Below are 19,258 nucleotides of genomic sequence, written 5' to 3' on the forward strand. Positions count from 1 at the left end.
TTGGGGTGGACACAGCGGAGCCTCCTGTCAGTCCCTATGTGTAGGAGCTGGAGGGGGGACATGCCGCTGTTTTTGGGAGCCGTGCAGAGCAGGGCAAGCTCCTGACCTCATTCCCTGGCGGGAACTCGAGGGCCAGATTAAAAGGTCTGACGGGCTGGATGCAGCCTGCAGGCCATTGTTTGCCCATCCCTGGCTTAGACTCAGAGTGTGAGTCTCCAGTGTGCTTGAGAGCCTGAGCTTCTGCCTGAGTAGCAACATCCATGCTGCTATTTTTAGTGCACTAACTGAGCTGGGAGGCTTGCTCTCAGCTGCAGTGTAGATGTACCCCAAAAGGCTCTATGGCAGTCACCCAGCATTCAAGCCCAAACAATATACCTAACCTACTCTCAGAGCAGAAAAAGCAGAAAGGTGCAGTTCCTTTGCTAAACTTCTGCTGGGTATGTGATGTGTTCTTAGGTTGTGTGAAATTTGCAGGCGTGTCACCCTGAATGAAAGGAAGAATAAGCCACAAAAATTTTTGGAGGAAGAAATTCCACGTGATCTATGAGGGTTCTCATTTTTCTAGTGGCATATCCTAATTCTACTAATTACATTACCTTGATTATCATACACATTGTAAGGAGAGTGATCACTTTAGATAAGCTATTACCAGCAGGAGAGTGGGGTGGGGGGAGAGAAAACCTTTTGTAGTGATAAACACCCATTTTTTCATGGTTTGTGTGTATAAAAACATCTTCTGTATTTTCCACAGTATGCATCCGATGAAGTGAGCTGTAGCTCACGAAAGCTTATGCTCAAATAAATTGGTTAGTCTCTAAGGTGCCACAAGTACTTCTTTTCTTTTTATTATCACACCAGTAAAATCATCCATAAAAGAAACATAAAAGAAATGTTTTCAGTCTGGACTTCACTTATATTGCTGGCATACTAAATATAATCAAAGGAAAAATCAGATGCATATCCATCCTCTCTATTAGGACTAAATCCTCTGCTCAGCACAAGGCTGACTAGATGTTCTGGGCAGTTGTGTAGGGGGGCAGAAGAGATCCGACTCAGTCATGTCAAAGGCTAGTTCAGTCCAATTGCTGTAGTAGCAACTCAGTATGTAACTCTGCATAGTGGTGTATCCTCTGGACTTGTCCTGCACCTCCCGCACTATACAATGTTGATTGGGGAGAGCCTGTCTAATCCTCCACAAATCCTGATTCCATAGCTGGGGGCCAGAATTTGCCCTAAAGCACTGTATGAAAAGATATTCCTAAATATCTTCTATTTGTAGATCAGAACTGGAAGCATAAAACTGGAAAGTTGAGGACAGGTTGGAATCTCTTTTAAAGACGAGACAAAGGAAATCACAGATTAAGTTGAAAAGTAAGACTAACTTAAACTCAAGGGTTTGTACTCTGACATCTCTTAGCCTGTAAAAGAGAATATCTGGAAGCATGCTTTCATGATTAAAACTCAGGACTAGGAGTCAGTTGACCTGAGTTTTATTTCTACCTCTGCCCTGTATTTTCTTTGAAACCTGGCTGGGCAAGTCACTTGGGAATCTCTCTTAGGAATACAGGGTGTGTGGAAGAAGGTGTGAAAATAGGAGTGAGGTGGGAAAAAGGCCTTGTCTAATTAAGATCCCCCCCCCCCTAAAATTTCTCTCAGTCGCTACCACCGGGCTGCTACTAGCCCAAGCACTGAGAGCAGTGATGAGAGCACTGGTGTACATAAGGTGCTAGCAGCTGCTAGCGTGTTAACTACTATTGTCTAGACTGCCTAGAGCACTGTCTAGGTTAGCACTGCCACCAGTGAAACTGTACTAGCGCTAGTAATGGTGGGGAAATTTTAGGAAAAAAGTCTAAGTGGAGGCACAGCCAAAGAAAGTGGCTAAGAGTGATACACTGGGTAAGCAAACAGCATGGGGATATAGGAGGAGATGAGGGCACAATGTAAATGTGCTTTCTGTGCACTCACTGGGTAGCCAGACACAAACAGATGAAAATTTTTTCAAGTTAAAATAATACATGTATTTTTTTTTAAATGTAGGATGAGATTGCCAAGGTGTTTAAAGACGTTCACTATCCTTTTTAAAAATAGGGGGATAAGATATTTCACAGACCAAAAATAGAAACACATGATCAAGACATTTCTGTGAGCTAGAAATTTTATTTTAATCTTTTGAGTTGGGGTCTAGTTCTGTTTCTCTAGTGGCAGCTTTGCAAATTTCTTGAAAGGAAACAGAGGTAGGTGGAAGCCAAATCACAGAGTACTTCGAAGGTGAACTGGTGAAGCTTAAACTTTATATTGAAAAGATGTGAAGGCAGTAATAGGAAATAGAAAGGTGAGATGGGGTTGGAAGAGGAAGACGATTTGTCAGTCATGTTTTGGTTGGATTGCAGAAGGGAGAGCTGGGGAAATGGGAGGCTGGGAAGTAGTCTAGCAGTTCTCAAACTGTAGGTTGGGACTCCAGAGTGGGTTGAGATCCTGTTTTAATGGGGTCGCCAAGGTGGCATTAGACTTCCTGGTGCCCGGGCGGCGGGGCTCAGGCTTTGGCTTCTGCTCTGGGCAGTTGGGCTCAGGTTACAGCCCCACACCCGGGGCTGAAGCCCTCACGCTTCAGCCCCCACTCCAGGGTGGTGGGGCTCAGGCTTCAGCTTTGCCCCCTCCCACAGCCCCGCTTGGGATGGCAGGGCTTGGACTTTGGCACCTCCCCACCCCACCCCACCCCACCTGGGGCAGTGAGGCTCAGGCTTCGGTCCCCCTTCCCGAGGTCATGTATTAATTTTTTGTTGTCACAAGCGAGTCGCAGTGCAATGAAGTTTGAGAAACCTGGAGTTAGATGGTTACAGTAGCCAAAGTATGAGATAGCTAGCATGTTGGACTAATGATTTGGCAGTTGGGATTGACAGAAGGTCTTCTAGAGACACTGTAAGCAAGAAACCTGGATGTGAGGGACAAAGAAAAGGAGTCAAAGATGACTCCAAGGTTGCTAGTCTGTTAATATGAAGGATTATGAAGTTAATAACAGAAGGGATTTAGAGGAGAGGTGTTAGCAGGAAAATAAACTCTGTTTAGATTTGTTGAACTAGAGATAACAGCAAATCATTCAGGAGGCTATGAAGAAAGGAAAAATAGTCCAGTGGTTAAGGCACCACCCTGAGACTAAGGAAGCTTGGGATTCACTTTCTTGCTCCGTCATGGACTTCATGTCTGCCCTTGCACAAGTCACTTTGGTTTGGTCTGGTCTGCACTTAATTTAGGTCAATAAATTACATTGGTCAGAGGTGTGAAAAATTTACACCCTGATTGATGTAATTATGCCAACCTAACCGTAACCCCATGGTGTAGATACAGCCATGTCGACAGAAAATGCGTCTGTTGAAGCGATAGTCATTCAGGGAGTTGTATTCCTACACCAATTGGATAACCCCTTCCATTGCATCTACACTATGGGGTTATGCTGGCATAGCTATGTTGCTGTAGCTATGTGAATATAGTCTTTGCAGTGTAGATGTTCCCTCACGCTCTCTGTATCTCAGTGATTCACCTGTAAAATTGACATAATGGTGCTTTTCTATCTCAGGGATGTTGTGAAGAAGATTATTCTCAGATTTTACAGTAATGGGGGCCATATAAGTGCCTAAGATAGATACACCCGGTAGATACGGGTGACTTGCCCAGGGGTATTGTAACAAGGCTGAGACTCACCAGTGCGGTGCCACCAGCTGGTCATCCTGGGCATTAGCTCTCCAGCCTCCAGAGCACCCTCTGCAGGCTGGTGTCCTGCTTGCCTCAGGCCCCCCATGTCCCTCCTGGACCCCGGTGCCCCTTCCCTCAGGGTTCTGCCCTCTGCAGTCCCCCCACAGTCTTTGGGTCTCCCCACCCCAGGGAAATCCCACCCTGCCTCAGCAGCTACTGCCAGTCCTCACCTAGCCCCCACACACTGGGACAGACTGCAGTCTGTCCCACTCATCATTGCAAGGAGGGTTTGGACCTGTTGCCTTTGCCTAACCTTGGGCTGCCCCTCTGCAACCCCAGTACCTGCTTTAGGCCTTCAGCAAGGCCTGCAGGCTGGGGGTTTTCCAGCCTGGAGCTCCCCAGCTCCTCCGGCCTTTCCCCAGTCCTGCTTCACTCTAGGTACCCTGGTGGGTTCCCAAGCAGCCAGGCCCATCTCTCTCCACACCTAGGGAGAGACTGCCCCAGCTGTGGCTGCCTTCCCCATCAGCCTAGCTTTTGGCTTTTCCAGGGCAGCCCTTTCCCCAGGCTGTTTTAACTCGGTCAGGGCCAGACCGGGTGACAACCCCGCTGCAGGTATGTATGTGTAATAGATTCAAGAATGCCTGTATGAAAGCGATAGTTAAAGCAATGGGAGGGTGGGGGGTGAACAAGATGACCTCTGGCGTGAGTACAAGGTATGAAACGAGAAGAAGATTTCAGGTGGAACCAGGCAGTATACCAACAAGGAATGAAGGAGCAGTTAGAGAAGAGAAAAAAGAATGGAGCTGTACAAGCCCTGTGAAAAGGAAGTTATCAACGTTTTGAACAAACACTAGAATTTAGACAAGATTTATTTTTCATTTGATTTATGGTAAAATGTTTAGTTAAGCAACATGTTATGTAGACACAAATAAACCGGGAAGCTAATATTTCTGAATATTAACAATCTTCCATCAAAATGGTTTTTGAGATCAGATAAAATTATATAGACTGACATATATATATGTGTATAATTTGTCTGCCTAAGCATCTTGTTCTTTTCTTTGGAAAAATAACCTCCTGTTTTTTAGTATTTCCTATATTGAGATGGGGTTCAATGTAAAGTTTAATTTCACATTTCCCCCTGTAGTTTAAACCATGATCTTGTATTTTAATTGAATATGTACTTTTGTACTGCATATACAGTATTTCACATTGTCTTTATACAGTGTTTTTGTAACACAAAAGTGCATCTAAAATAGTTTTGCAGACTCATATTGCAGGAGAAATAATAGGTCAAGATTTTAGAAAACAGGACCCTACTGTTTTAGGGTTCTAAATCCAAGTTTAGGCACCTAAATAAGTGGCCTGGTATTCAGTAGTGCTGATTACCCATTTTTATTTAAGTATGTAAATATGGGTCTAGGGGCCTAAGTTTAAGATATATGTGTTAGTTACTTTGGTAGCTTGTATTGTTCACCATTTAAGAATAAATGGTCATTCATTTGTTGACTATAAAGAAGTAAATTCTTTGATACGATTCTTAGCTGCTATGTAGTTAATTGAAATAACCTTGCCCCTAAATATGATGGCTCATATATTTAGACTTGTTTGTTCTGTATGTCACACAGTTCAGTGTTTATGATCAAATAGGAGATGTATATTTTTAGCTCATTTTATGATGATACTATATAAACACTAGTTACAAGAAGACCGTTTTATCCTTATGTTTCTTATAGCTACTGCAGAAATTATATGTTAAGTTTAAGATTATCTTGAGATAAGACTACAACTCAGCAGCTCAAAGTTCAAAAGAGATCATTACCTTCAAGGACAGAAGCAGCTGAGTTTGTCATCCTTTGCTTTATAGCAGTAGTACTTCATTTACACTGATAAACAATTAGTCTGGTACTGCAAACTAGTAGTTCAATGCCAGCATGGAGGCCTATCAGTAGTACTACTTTCGTGCATCTGAGCTCAAGTGCCAGGCTGAGGATACTTTGTATTGGAGTAGAGTGCCCCTCTCCAAGAAAGTAAAGAAAAATAACTTTCATTATGGCAGCAGGCATATTACTTTTGTTAAACCAAATGGCCAGATTTGTTACTGTACGTTTCCTATTAGATGAATAATGAACTGATTTATAATATACAAGTATTTGAATTGAAATCAGTTATTTGGTACAGAAATATTTATTCTCTGAAAATTATAGTCAGGGCTGTCCCTATTTGTTCTGGGGCCCTACGCAGCCCCCAGGCATCTGCGGGATGGGGGGACGTGAAGGGGGGGCTGGCCCATGGCCTCCGCGGGGGGTGGGGCTGGCTTGGGGAGCAGGGGGAACCACCCCCCAGCACTCACCGGTGGCGCGGCTGGGGCTGGGTTACTGCACTCCTGCTGCCGGTGAGTGCAGGCCAGGCCCTGCTGCACTCCTTAGGGGAGTGGGGGCCCTGGGCAAGAGCCGGAGCAGGGGCTGAAGCAGCATGCAGCTGCGCAAGGCACCAGGAAATTTGGTGCCCTAGAGCCCTACACAGCTGCGTGTTTTGCATATGGGTAAGGACGACCCTGATTATAGTGAATATTTTGGTTGTACAACAGTCAACACACGTTGCTTTTCTTGAGACTATGAGTTTAATTTTAGATTGAGGTGTTTGAACAAGATACTAGGCATTCATAAACTATCAAAAATATGTTCAGGGATTATGCTGAAAATCTCAAATTTGTGTCTCTCTCCTCTCCCCTCCCAGCAGTATTTCAAATGTTTGTATGTATGCTATGTAGATGGTACGAATAAATTGTCTCATTTTTTTTACATCACTCTGTGCTCATTTCATTTTGTTTTTTCTTCCCCTGCTTCAAAGTTCCATTTATCTGTGTAGGATGGTTTCAATAAATGAGTACTATGTTTTTGTGATACACCCCCCCCCCCCCGCAATCTTCTTACATGGGGAAAAGTGGTGATCCCAACTGAACCTGGTTTGAGAAGTGAATAATGAAATGGTTTTTTTTTAAACCTTAGGTCTCTCTTAATATACGATGTGCTGCTTTCTTTGCAACTATTTGTAATTCTATACAGTAACTGATGACATACGTATTTAATATTAACATATGGCACTTCATTGGTTAAAAACTTCCCCCCCACACCTTATTAGGGTGATGGTTCAGACTGATACCTCAGAAAGGTGTCTATTAATCTTTCTTTTCCTCCTCTTATGCAGGTAGCTCCTCAGTAGGGTAAAATCTAGGGTCATGAAAATCAGTGGCAAAATCTCTTTGACTTAAACAGGACAAAGAAGGGATATATAGTGTGATTTTTTTTTCAATCTATACTCCTGAGGGAATTCTACACCAAAAAAATAAAAATTCTACACACAATATTTTAAAATTCTGCAAAATTCTGCATGTTTTATTTGTCAATAAATGTGGAGCCTCCAGCATAGCAGAGGGAAGCACAGGCCACTGGCTGCATGAAGATGGGATATCACCCTGCATTTCTTTCCCCCTCCACTGGGGGGACACGGCCTTTTCAGTGAGGCTGCACCCGACCCTGGCATTGCAAGGGCCAGGGCCTTGCCCCATGACACCAGTTGCAGCAAGATAGCAAGCAACAGTCTCGCACACACACCCAGCCCTGGCCCCTGATCCAGGTGTGGGGCAGGCAGGCTCAGCCTTGCAAGATCCAAGTGTATAACGGCTTAGTGTGGGGGAATCCAGATGTGGGATGAGAAGGTTATGTGTGGGGTAATCTGAGTGTGGGTGGCTTAGTGGGAGGTCCTGATGTTGGCGGGTTCCGGGTGCAGGGGGAATGGGACTGTGTAGGGGAGTCCGCGTGAAGGTGGTTGGGGCTCAGCAGGGAAGGTTTGTGTGTGGGTGATGTGGGGCATCTGGGTGTGGGGAGCTCAGCAGGGGAGAGTGGGGCTTGGTGAGGTGGGGGTCTGGGTGCAACTGATTGGGATCAGTGGAGTAGGAATCTGGGATTGGGGGGCTCATTGGGGTGGTCCAGGTGCAGGGGGGTGAGGCTCATTGGGATGGGGGTTTGAGTGTGAGGGCTAAGTAAGGGATGGTCTGGGTACAGGGTTGGGGGTCTGGAGGCCGAGGCCCCGGCCCCGGCCCCAGCCGCTCCTTGCAAGGGAAAAGGAAGTCCGGTCCTCCCCCACACCCAGCCAAGACTAGTAGCTGAACCCAGTGCAGGCTAGGAGACACTGGCCAGGCCATCCCCAGCCCCACTCCGAGCACCTGAAACAATGTACTGGCACTGCTGAGGAGGGGCCCATGACTGTTCTTGCTACTTTCCTTTGCTTCCCTGTCAGAAGTCATTACAAAAAATCTCCAGGGGACATGAATGCTGTGCATGTGCAGTGGCACAGAATTCCCCCGGGAGTACCACCTGGAGAATTTCTCTGTATGTGGTTTTCAACAAATAGGCTAAAATGTTGCCATTTTCACAATTTCTGTAAGACCTTTTCATACCAGTAAGCTAGTGACATGATTTTGTTTACATTTTATTGTTGGAATGTGCCTTCAGTGGCATCTTATCCATTTTTAGAATTAGTTTTAAATCACATTGGCAGAATCAAGGTGTTTAATTACACCTGAATTTTAGAATGTAAAAATAAATAGGATTGATCTGACTTTCTTCAGCAATTCTGCCTATACAAAATTGAAATTAAGTTAAGAGATGGAAAGTGGATCTGGTTCTCAACAGCAATATTTTTAGATATATCTGCTGAACCAGGTAGTGCCCTGACTTCTGCTAAGAGGTTCTGAAAGGGCAAAATCTTCTCTCGAGACTGATAACAGTAATAGATAAAATAAAGAATGATGTGCTGAATGAGGTACAATTTAAATAGAGGAAATCTAATGGGAAATAGCTGCATTGGTAGCAGATGGATTTGCTTCCTGAATCTCAATCGTATTGGAAATTCTAGACCAGTTAAAATTTGTCCTCCAGATTCTCAGTCTGATTTAAAAAAAAAAAAAAAAAAAAGCTGGATAAAGCAATGTGTTTATTTGGCTACAGTGTTATGATTTTTGCTGATTTTTTTTTCACCTTTCTGTTTTTGTTTTAATTTTTTTAACTAGGCTATTTTTATGATTCCCACGAATCCACCGCCAACATTCCGGAAGCCGGAGCTCTGGTCTGATGAGTTCACTGATTTTGTGAAAAAATGTTTAGTGAAGAATCCTGAGCAGAGAGCTACTGCAACACAGCTCCTACAGGTCAGTATTCAAGTTGCTAAGGCAATGCATCCGCTTTGGTTTTCTGGCTTCAGGCCAGAACTTCTGTGAGGATTTCTAGGAACCAAGGGTCATTAGAAAATCTTGTTCTGGCCACATGTTCCTTCTTTCTTGAAGTTTATATAACAAAGTACAGAGATTCAAATCGCAGCAAATGGTTACATATGAAATAAAATCAGAAGGTGCATTCTAAAGCCAGACTTAATTAACTAGATAATCTCATCTCTTGGAGAGTGATGCAGGCCCAAAATCCTTGCAGGGCTTTAGAAACAGGTTGGCTGGGTTTTGTAGGGATAACTTAGCTGACATGAACAGGCCCAAGTTAAGACAGGCCAAGCCTGAACAAGTAACTTCTGAACAAGTAATTGCTGAAACAACTAACTATTGTGAATATATTTTTAGTAAAAAAGGGAGTCAGAAACTAATTAAACTAACTATTGTGAATAAGTTTATAATAAACAAAAGTAAGCAGCACTAATAAGCTTGCCTTATGCAATCTGCAAAGCGATTGGTCCTTACATGTAAGTATAGCTGTTCGGAGCTAGGAAAGACATATATGAACTGTATAGTATGTGACATGAACTGGAAATGTGGTACAGTATCACCCTATGCCAAAACTCCCTGTGTCTGGGCCTAGCGAGCATAGGCAAAGTAACCTGAGAGACGAGTGGAGTCGAACTGAGTTTTTTGGATCCTAGAGACCTGGATAAAATGTTTTTCCAGAAGTATGCGAGGTGTTCTGGATAAGCCTAGTGGAAAGGTCTTGGAGGGAATCCCAACAGGTTCATGACAGGCATGCTGTCAGCTTGCCTCCCAGGTGAAGGACCTGCTGTGTTCCGTTCCCCACCCACCACCTCCAAATATACAAGTCCCTTCTTTTGGCTATGTCTACACTACGCCACTACAGCCATGCCACTAAGAGGTGCATAGTGTAGCCACTGTTTGTTGGCCGGAGAGAGTTCTCAGGCTGACAAAAATCTTCCACCCCCAATGTGCAGCGGTAGCTTTGTTGGCAGGAGAGCTCTCCTGCCGACAAAGCACTGTTCACACCGGCGCTTTTCGTTGGCAAAACTTTTGTTGTTCTGGGGTGTGGTTTTTTCACACCCTGCAATGACAAAAGTTTTGTTGTTCAGGTTCCAGTGTAGCCAAAGCTTTTGTCATTGTTCATAAACAGGACACTCCCTGCTGTTTTGTTTCTTCCTGTTGATTTTCTGTTGTGTGGATTTTGCAACTTTTGACTGGCACTGGGTCAGTATGCAAATAGGTCTCCTTTTGTGGCAGACAAAGTACAAATGATCAGAAAGGGAGATAAGTTTCTGTTATCTCCTGCCTAAAAGGAGCCTGTGTGAGGCAAATTACCTCCTGGGGACCTGCTTTAACTCCAAGACCTTAAAACATAATTTTCAGTATAGATATATAAACTCCTTAAATATTATCTGTACATGCATTTCACAAGGATTATGACTACCAGTGGGCTAATAGATCTCAGTAGAGACCTTATGTATCACTCTTTGGTGAACTGTTATACATATATCTGACCCAGAGGATTCCTATAAAACTCTATGCATTCCCTATCCCCTCTGCCAGTTGGCACCAAGAGGTCCCTGGTTCACACCATGGCTGCCTGAAATTGCATAGCAAGAAATGGGAATAATAGAACTGAACAATACAAGGGTTTTAGATTTCAAGAAAGCAAGTGTTGTGGAATTAGGATATCTATTCGGTAATGTATTGTGAGAGGATGTACTAAAATTCACAAGTGTAGAAGAGTGGGGAGTCCTGAAAATACCAGGCTAGATTGTTTCCTTTATAGGGAAAACTAGTAAAGGGGTAAAATATACAACCCCAGTTTTCTCTTAAACTTTCTTTAAGAGTTGAAAAGAATTTTGACCCACTATATCAGTGCATGTTCAAAGAAACCACACATCTATTCCAGGCCAAACACCAAGGTTGACTATTCAGAGGCCAGTAGTTCTGCACAGTTCCCTAAGTGACCATCTCCTATGACAGCATGATTCCATGGCTGCCTAAAAAACCCTAATTTTCGAGGCAGAGGTTCCAAGGAACAGCTAGCATAAGTAGAACTGACTGGCTGACAGCAATATAATTGGTCAAAAAATAGAGGAAAAAACGTCATGAGAAATTTGTTGACATTTTTCTTGACTTTTGTTGTTGTTAGTTTTTTCAATTTCAAAAATTCAAATTGAATTTCAAATTTCCTGTAGGTAATAATCCTACTTTGATAGGGGGATAGTCTATATTACTACCTAGGCCTTCGGCTCCTCTCATGTTTTTGATTCTTCATCCATAAGCATTTTGGACAGGCTAGTGGTTACATTTTAAATTTTAACAGTGGTACCAATAAACAATCAAACTGGGTGAAAACAAAATTCTTCCTTGGATTCTCAGATAAGTTGATGGGCAAGAAAATGCTAACTCCGGATGCCACAACAAGTTACAGGGGGTTCATTATTGACCAGCACCACCTTAGCCTCAAAAATTATTCTCTTGGGAACTCATTTTTCCTTTAATTATTCAGAACCATAAATTCACCACTTAGAGACTATTATATTGCCCTGGAGATGAACCAATCTCTGTTTTTTATATCAAATTTTTACTTTCCTGAATTTTCTGACTCCCTACAAAGAGATTAAAATTCTTGCCTGTACAGTATTAGTATGTAGTGCCAAAGAACAACCTAATTCAGAAATAAGGATATGAAGTACTTCCATATTCCTTCTGTTATCACTGCTTCGAGCTGTAAGGTAAGTTGTGGCAGGACAGCATATAAACAGAGCTTTAGATTTTAATCAGTTTGGTGAATCAGTATTCTGTATAAGGAAAAAACAATTTTACAAGCATTGCGATATTAGGCATGGCATTTGATAAGTTCACTATGAACTCTGGAAATACTAATTTTCACTGGATACCTAAGTTATGTACGGCTACAGCTGATCAATCCACTGTTTTATGCCATGTCACAAACATCAAGCTTTATTCCCCATCTCATTTATATTCTTGTACATTGATTAGCACCATGTATTTCTGTGGAGTGTCACCATTGTAAAGTTGGTGTGAGTGAGACAAGAAACAGGCGATAGTTGAAAAAAGTAATAGTCTAAGGGCATGTGTAGCCTACAAACTTAAGTCGATGTACAGCCTGGGCTATATTTACTGCTGTTTTTCAAGTCTACAACTTGCATGGGGCGGGAAGGGGCTGAGTTCACAGCCCCTCTGCTCCAAGTGGTACTCCCCACTGATAGCCTGGCTGCCACCCAGGCTTCAGGCTCCCGGCTCCGAGCTGGGCTGCAGCCTGAGCTTCCAGATTCCCACTCCCAGTCGTGCTGCCGCCTGGGCTCCCTACTCTGATCCAGGGTGCCACCCAGCCTCCCAACTCCCTGCTCTTATCCAAGCTGCCACCCGGTCTCCCCACTCTGATCCAGGCAGCCGCCTGGGCTCCCTACTCTGATCCAGTGTGCCACCCAGCCTCCCAGCTCCCTGGTCTTATCCAGGCTGCCACCCGGTCTCCCCACTCTGATCCAGGCAGCCGCCCGGGCTCCCTTCTCTTGGGAGCCCTGCTGCTGCCCATGGTCCTGGCTCTCCGCCATGGGCCAGGCTGCCGCCTGGGCTTCTGTCTCCCTGCTGCAAGTCAGATTGGTGTCCGGGCTTCTGGCTCCCCACTCCGAGCCAGGCTCTTGCCCAGGCTCCCAGATCCAAATGGGGAGCTGGGAGGCAGCAGGGATCCAAGTGGGCAGCCAGGTGGCAGCCCAGTTTGGTGCGGACAGCCAGGAGCCTGGGTGGCAGCCCAGCTCCGAGTGGGAGGCCCGGGCAGCACCCTGTCTGGCAATGGGGAGCCAGGAGCCTGGGGGACAGCCGGGCTCTAGCTGGAGCCCCCCACCTTCCCCAGGGTGACAGCCCAAGCTGTGAGCTGGATGTGGAGTTCACAGCAAGGAGCTTCAGCACAGAGCTGTGAAATTCGACAAGAATGACAACCAACAGCTGATGTAAGTAAGGCAGAGTCTACAGGGACACTGCGTCACCCTAACTACACTGACATAAGCCCTACGCCTCTCATGGAGGTGGAGTTGTTATTATTTTGGTGTAGTAGGGCACTTACGTCGGTGGGAGCAAGGCTGTAGTAGACATGCCCTAAATTTCAAGGATAGACCCAGGTGCTGTCTCTGGATTGCTTGTAGATAGCATATTGAACAGCTACTTTGCTACAATTATGAATATAACAAAGAGATGTTAGCTTGCATCAGTAAAGCTCATCTTTTGAATGATAGGACAGAAAGGAAAAATAAGATTAAAGGCTTCAGTATTTAAGCTCAGACCAAGAAAAAGAAGCCAACTACTGAAATGCTCATTGCTGGTTTTTTAATTGTCATTTTTCATTTGGTGTAATAACTTACTTTGCCAGTCTCAGAACTACAGATATGTTTTCTTGCTCTGAGAAATTCCATGTAAATACTAATGGAGAAATCAGAATTTGCTGACAACAGGTGCTTTATAGACAGCAACATGCATATGAAGAGGGGTAAATGATATTTGAAATGGTTTTGAATAAAAAATAATCTGCCTGCTAAAAGATAGTTGGGATTCTTTGCTTGTTTTACATTTCAGCATTGCAGATGATTAAATAATTCATAACATATTAAAATACAGGTTTGTTGAAGAAAGCAACAGCAATGGCTGCTCTGCTTATGGCCACTAATTGTGTTGTCAGCTTGTTAAGATTAATTAAATGTTGTAACTGAATATCTGAAAAAAACTATTTTTCTATGTTCAACAACCACCACAGGTAGTATTTATTTACTACCTAATCCACATTTCCTTTCAACAATTACACCCTTAACTATAAAGCAGTTGTATTATATAGTTATATTTTCCCATGGCTTGCTGTGTAAAAAACCCAAATAACTAAAAAAGCTAAATTTTATTTAGTTGCAAAGCAGCTAAGAGAGATCATATATTTCCCTAATCTAGATTTTAATTTCTGTCTGATGTGAAAGACTATTTATCGCTGAAGTCTGTGATGTTGAATAACATGTTATTTTTAACATATGCTACTTGTAATTAAGTTGTAGCTGAAAAGTATTTGTTGGATTTCTGTTATATAATTTCATGGTTTGTTTTCTAGCATACTTTTATTAAGAATGCCAAACCAGTCTCAATTTTAAGAGACCTGATCACAGAAGCTATGGAGATCAAGGCAAAGAGACATGAGGAACAACAAAGGGAGCTGGAAGAGGAGGAAGAAAATTCGGTGTGTGTGGTGTTTTTTTTTTCTAAGTATTTTGTATTTTAAGTATCTTTTTGTAATTTTCTCATATATATATATATATATACACATATATATATATAAAATATTTTGAATCTTCTTACCAGTTCTTCAGCGTGCAAGGTCTGAGCTTTCACCGTTATTCATGTTGAGCAATACTCCTGTGACTACTGCAGCATCAGCCTGTTCCCCATACAGCTTTACCTAGTTGTAGTGATATGAGCTCTTTTTAGAATAAAGATGCCATTGCTACCTTAACTATGGTGTACACTACAGTAAATGCAAATGTCAGGCTAAGGTTTCAAAAAAGGAGTCGAGATATTCAAGTTAGGCTTGTAAGTCCATATTTAGGCACCTGAATAAGTATTCTGATTTTCAAAAAGTTAGGCGTATCCTACAGCTTTCCCTGAAGTTAGTTATAGAAAACAGTTATCTAAAATATAGAATTAGTGATCTGTGAATTGTGTTGGTTGATGTTGCCATTTTCACATTATGCACATGATTTTTTGTGCAGATCTGTTAGGGAAGCAGATTAGGAGGTAAATAGGATTTATGTTGTTTGTTTTGTGGTACGAAGAGTAAATCATTCTTCCCTCGTTTTATTACCCTCTCTAAATCATTTATTTTAGTGCAGGCCTGTGAAATGTAGACAAGGAGAGAACCGTATACAATAGAAAAAGACATTCATTCTGTGTGTTTCAAACAAATGCATTGCCACATGTCATTAGAAGAACCAAGGTCATACAGGAGCAAGGCTGAGTAAAAAAGTTGGTGGCTTGAATATTAATATGAATCTCACAGTTCTGAACAAATTGAGAGGCATACATTTTGGTAATGTATTGTGTATCACAACTTGAACTAAAGAAGCTTTGTTAGGTACTCTGGATTTTAGGATGATGATGTGCATATAATGATACATTCCAGTCAAATAATGTAGAATGTTTGCTTTGGATCTGGCATAAGATATGTTCTGTGTCTACAGGATACTTATGTGTTCTAACAATGTCTTAACACTGACTGAGAGTAAGTCATTTTTAAAATTGGTTAATTTGGGGTAGTATTTGTCTAGTCAGTTATAAAACAAACTGGGAAGAATGGAATTAGCCTTCCTATGTCAAGAAACACACCCAGATATGGAATTTTGTGACTTCATATGCAGTTTTGTTGTTTGCTACTTAATTTATCGGAGAGGAGACTTTATTGGCAGGCCGCTGAGCTGATTTTAATTCAGATTCTTACAAGTGGTCCACAAATAACTATATGCTGGAGTAGAATTTCACTTCATTAAATGACCCTTAAAAAGACAAATTTGTCGCAGACTTTTAAAAAACACCTTTGTTGGCATTTTTTTCTCCCTACTTATCACCTTCTGAACTCTCAAACTCAAATATTTTGGTCTAAGTTGTGTCTTTGTCACAAACCAGAATAAGAGCAGCATGTAGTTACACCGTCTCAGCAGTAGATTGGGAACCAGACTATCAGTCAGGGACTAAGTAGTCTGTGCCAGTCCTATATATGGTGCAGTTACTTCCCCAGTGTGGCAGCTCAGCTGTGCTATCTGGGTTGGTGAAGTAGGAGTGAAAACAAAGCTCCACTCACTCCCTGCCCACCTTCATGGGTGGGAGAGTAATAGCTGTGTGGAGGCTATGCTCCCTCAAATACAGGTACTGAGTGGAGGGGAGTAAGGAGGCATTTTATGCCTTGTCACTGCCTCGCCTGCGGACACAGAACAGGATGCCAGTGGCTGTTACAGAATAGAGGATAGCCAGCATTTTCTACAAAATGTCTTGAGCTAGTTAGTTAGTGGTTGTGGATTCTGAACGTTAATTACAAAAAAGAAAATATAAATGGGGCTATATTGACAGGCAAGTCTTCCACCTAGTGGTTAGTCTGTGGCAGCAGTGCTGCCTAGTTGTTAGAGCCTGCGGCAAGGGGAGCAGGGACAGGCAGGGGGACCTGGCCTGCCCACTCTACCAGGTTCTGACCCAGGGACCCCTTGAGTGCTGTAGGGATGTCATTCACCACCTGCCATCTGGCCAACACCCTCTCCTGGGTCCCTTCCTACCTCTCTGTGCTTCCTTGAGGTGTGTTGAAGCTTGTAGGTGCCCTTGCAGACTGGCTTGCAGGCCTCTGGGTGAGAGTCCCTGTTTCGTGCTGCAGTTCCCCTCCTGGTGATGCACGCTCTGGTGTAGTCCCTTTATAGCAGTGAGCTGCCTAGGTTCCCCTCTGCTAGCTGCCTGGCTGTGCTGCAGTGCCTCCTGTTAAGCCCTTCCAACTGGAGTGGGATGAGGTTTCCTTGGCCCACAGCTGTTCTAGTACTCCTCACCTCCCATTCCAGGAAAAGAAATCTGCATTCTGGTGTTTGGCTCCCCATCTGTCTGCTACTTGAAAGGCCTGTACCTCTGACTATAAGGCTAAATACCATCTCAGAATCCAGGAGTCAGTATCCCTCATGGAATTTAACCAGTGGAGAGGTCCGTGATCAGTTATCGAGAGGCAGGGGTTTCCGAAAATGTAATATTGTAGTGCTTCTATGGCCAACTTCACTCCCCAGGGCTCTTTCTCTATAGTTAAGTGGGCCATTTCTCTGGGAAACAGTTTCTGGCTAATATAAAGTATTGGGTGTTCTCCCCCCACTCTAACCATGTCCTGGGACAGTCCCACCCACATCTGAAGCATCTGTGTGGAGTGATAACTGGGTGAAGGAAAACAGTTTCTCTGCTTAAAAGGTCTTTCAGGGTTCTGAAGGCTCTATCACAGGCCTTTAGTGGTGTGCTTTTTTTTCTTTTTTTTTTTTTACCCTAATTTTTTTTATGGTTATATGGTTTGGAAAATAAAAGAAAGATGGTATATGGCTATTAGGTCTGTGATTTGCTATAATGAATATCTGATGGTTATTTTTGTTGAAATTGCTAATGAATTATGTTTGGTGCTTACAAGTACATTTATTGCTAATAGGACCTGCATGTACTCTGATTTTCTCTATGCTGCTCAGAAAACTGAAGCCCTTAATAATAAATAGCTTGGGTATTGAAAAAAAGTGATGTAGTGTGAAAGAAAAGTTGCCAGTGAAGTTAGAATCCTTATCATGAATGAACATTTAAATTAATCCAACTAAATTTTAAACAAAGTTTCATTTCAACCACAGGTTTGTAGTAGTGACTTTTCATTTTATCATGTTGCATAAAATATCTTGTTCTGGACTAGTTTTAATAATCACTTATTCTTGATGTTGATTTCCCTTGTGTTGCCATTGCATCTTATATGCAATTAATCATCATAAGAAACTCCAGCTTTCTTGTGGGAGGTGAAACCAAGGTCTTGCCCACTTGTAGTCATTAAAGATTACAGTACACTTTTCAGAAGAGTACAGGGTTAACCCTAGTGTCCAGGACCAATTCCAAGTTTGGTAATTATATGCTATCTTCCTACATTCTTTTTGCAGTTTTAATTGGAAAAGATCTTCTTCGCTTCACGTTCTAAATTGTTAGGGGCTAGATTGAGAAGGGCTAGAGAGCACAATGCTGAACAAGGGGCGGACTCGGTTGAAGGCTCCGCTCCCTTCCTGTTTGACCCTTGCTCTGAGGGAGGGAAGAGGACAGATACCAGCAGCCTATTATGACATCCCTTGTGTGGATATAGCTATTCTGGCAGGTACATTTGGGGGGAAGGCACAGTCAGTGCTGCTTCTCTTCCATGGTCACCTGCTCTGGGCGGGGAGAGGTAGGTGGCTCACGTAGTCCAAGTGATAACATAGCCCTAAATAATTTAATATGCGAAGGCACCTACATTTCATGATCTCTAGGTATAGTTTATATACCTGTGCATAGTCCGATTACATATGTAACAGTACCACTGAAATGCAGCCACTCTTAGGTTGGAAAGTGATAACCAACTAGTGCGTAGCACATCTTCCCAATAATATAGGGAAGATAACGTCATATAGTATAGTAGATGGAGCAGGTGGACTCCATTTGTATGGTGTATTTTTCCTTTCATCAGTGCTGTATACACCCGTGGTACTGTATGAATAACATAATTGACTAAAATAACCAGTTTGTGGCATGACATGGTATCTTTTGCTATAACATCAAGAAATTTTAATTCATGTCCTCAGTGTAGAAACACAGCTATAGGTACAGTAGTACACATTTAGTTTATGCTTGTTCTCTGTATACATTTCATGTATATAAGGAAAGGGACTTTTTAGAACTAAATGGATTAAGTACAAAGATTGCACAAGTACACTTTTCATTTTCAGAACCTGTACCATTCTGTTTTCCTCAGGTGTGGAAGAGTCACATTTTGTCCACCAGCTGTAAGCATCTTGTGATGGGGACACAATTTGTAGTAAACATTTTGATATATATGCTTTTCAAAAACCTGACACTGCACACCTGTAGCCTGGATGGCTGTTATTAACAACTAGCTTTTCTTGTCTTGTTTGAATTACAGAATATGATTGGGAGTAGTGCACTGTGAATTGATTTTGTGCATGTTACAGGAACTGCTTGTGTGATGGGAATGCATTCTGACAAACTGACATGTTTTGATAGGTGCTGAGGTAATTGTACAGATTTTTTTAATTAAGCAAAAATTGCAAGCTGAGTACTTTACAGAAGGTTAATCGCAATATCAAAGTTTAAATGTTAGTTTAAGTATTACTAAACATGACCAATCTCTTCTCTTGTGCATTTTTTGAAGTGTGATGTGAATTTGATTCTGAGGTCGGGCAGCTGTATTATGGGAATGTAAAGTAATTCGTTGCCTGGCAGCTCACAAAGAACATGTCTAAATATTTATTTCAAAGGATCTTTAAAGAAATGAACTAATAATCGACTCTTAGTATATATTTTCTGTTACATTTAAATGTCTCCATTATTTGAAGAATGTTTAAGCTATTTTAGGTTTCAGACTAGCAGCCATGTTAGTCTGTATTCGCAAAAAGAAAAGGAGTACTTGTGGCACCTTAGAGACTAACAAATTTATTTGAGCATAAGCTTCCGTGAGCTACAGCTCACTTCATCGGATGCATTCAGCGGCTGAATGCATCCGAT

At 42.5% G+C, this 19,258-nt stretch overlaps 1 protein-coding gene across 7 annotated transcripts in view; it reads left to right on the top strand.

Annotated features, from left to right (window-relative positions):
* Positions 1 to 19,258, top strand: part of STK3 (serine/threonine kinase 3) — a 291,185-nt gene that overhangs the window by 119,168 nt on the left and 152,759 nt on the right. For all 7 annotated transcript variants that reach the window (XR_012157123.2, XR_012157124.2, XM_073330482.2 and 4 more), the window contains 2 exons: positions 8,765 to 8,902; positions 14,061 to 14,186. Coding sequence is in view for 5 of the 7 variants with exons in the window: in XM_073330482.2 (XP_073186583.1) it covers positions 8,765 to 8,902; positions 14,061 to 14,186 (264 nt within the window). In the remaining 2 variants the exon portion in view is untranslated. The remainder of the gene's footprint in view (positions 1 to 8,764; positions 8,903 to 14,060; positions 14,187 to 19,258) is intronic.

Source organism: Lepidochelys kempii, chromosome 2 (assembly GCF_965140285.1).
Source record: "Lepidochelys kempii isolate rLepKem1 chromosome 2, rLepKem1.hap1, whole genome shotgun sequence".
NCBI lineage: Eukaryota > Metazoa > Chordata > Testudines > Cheloniidae > Lepidochelys > Lepidochelys kempii.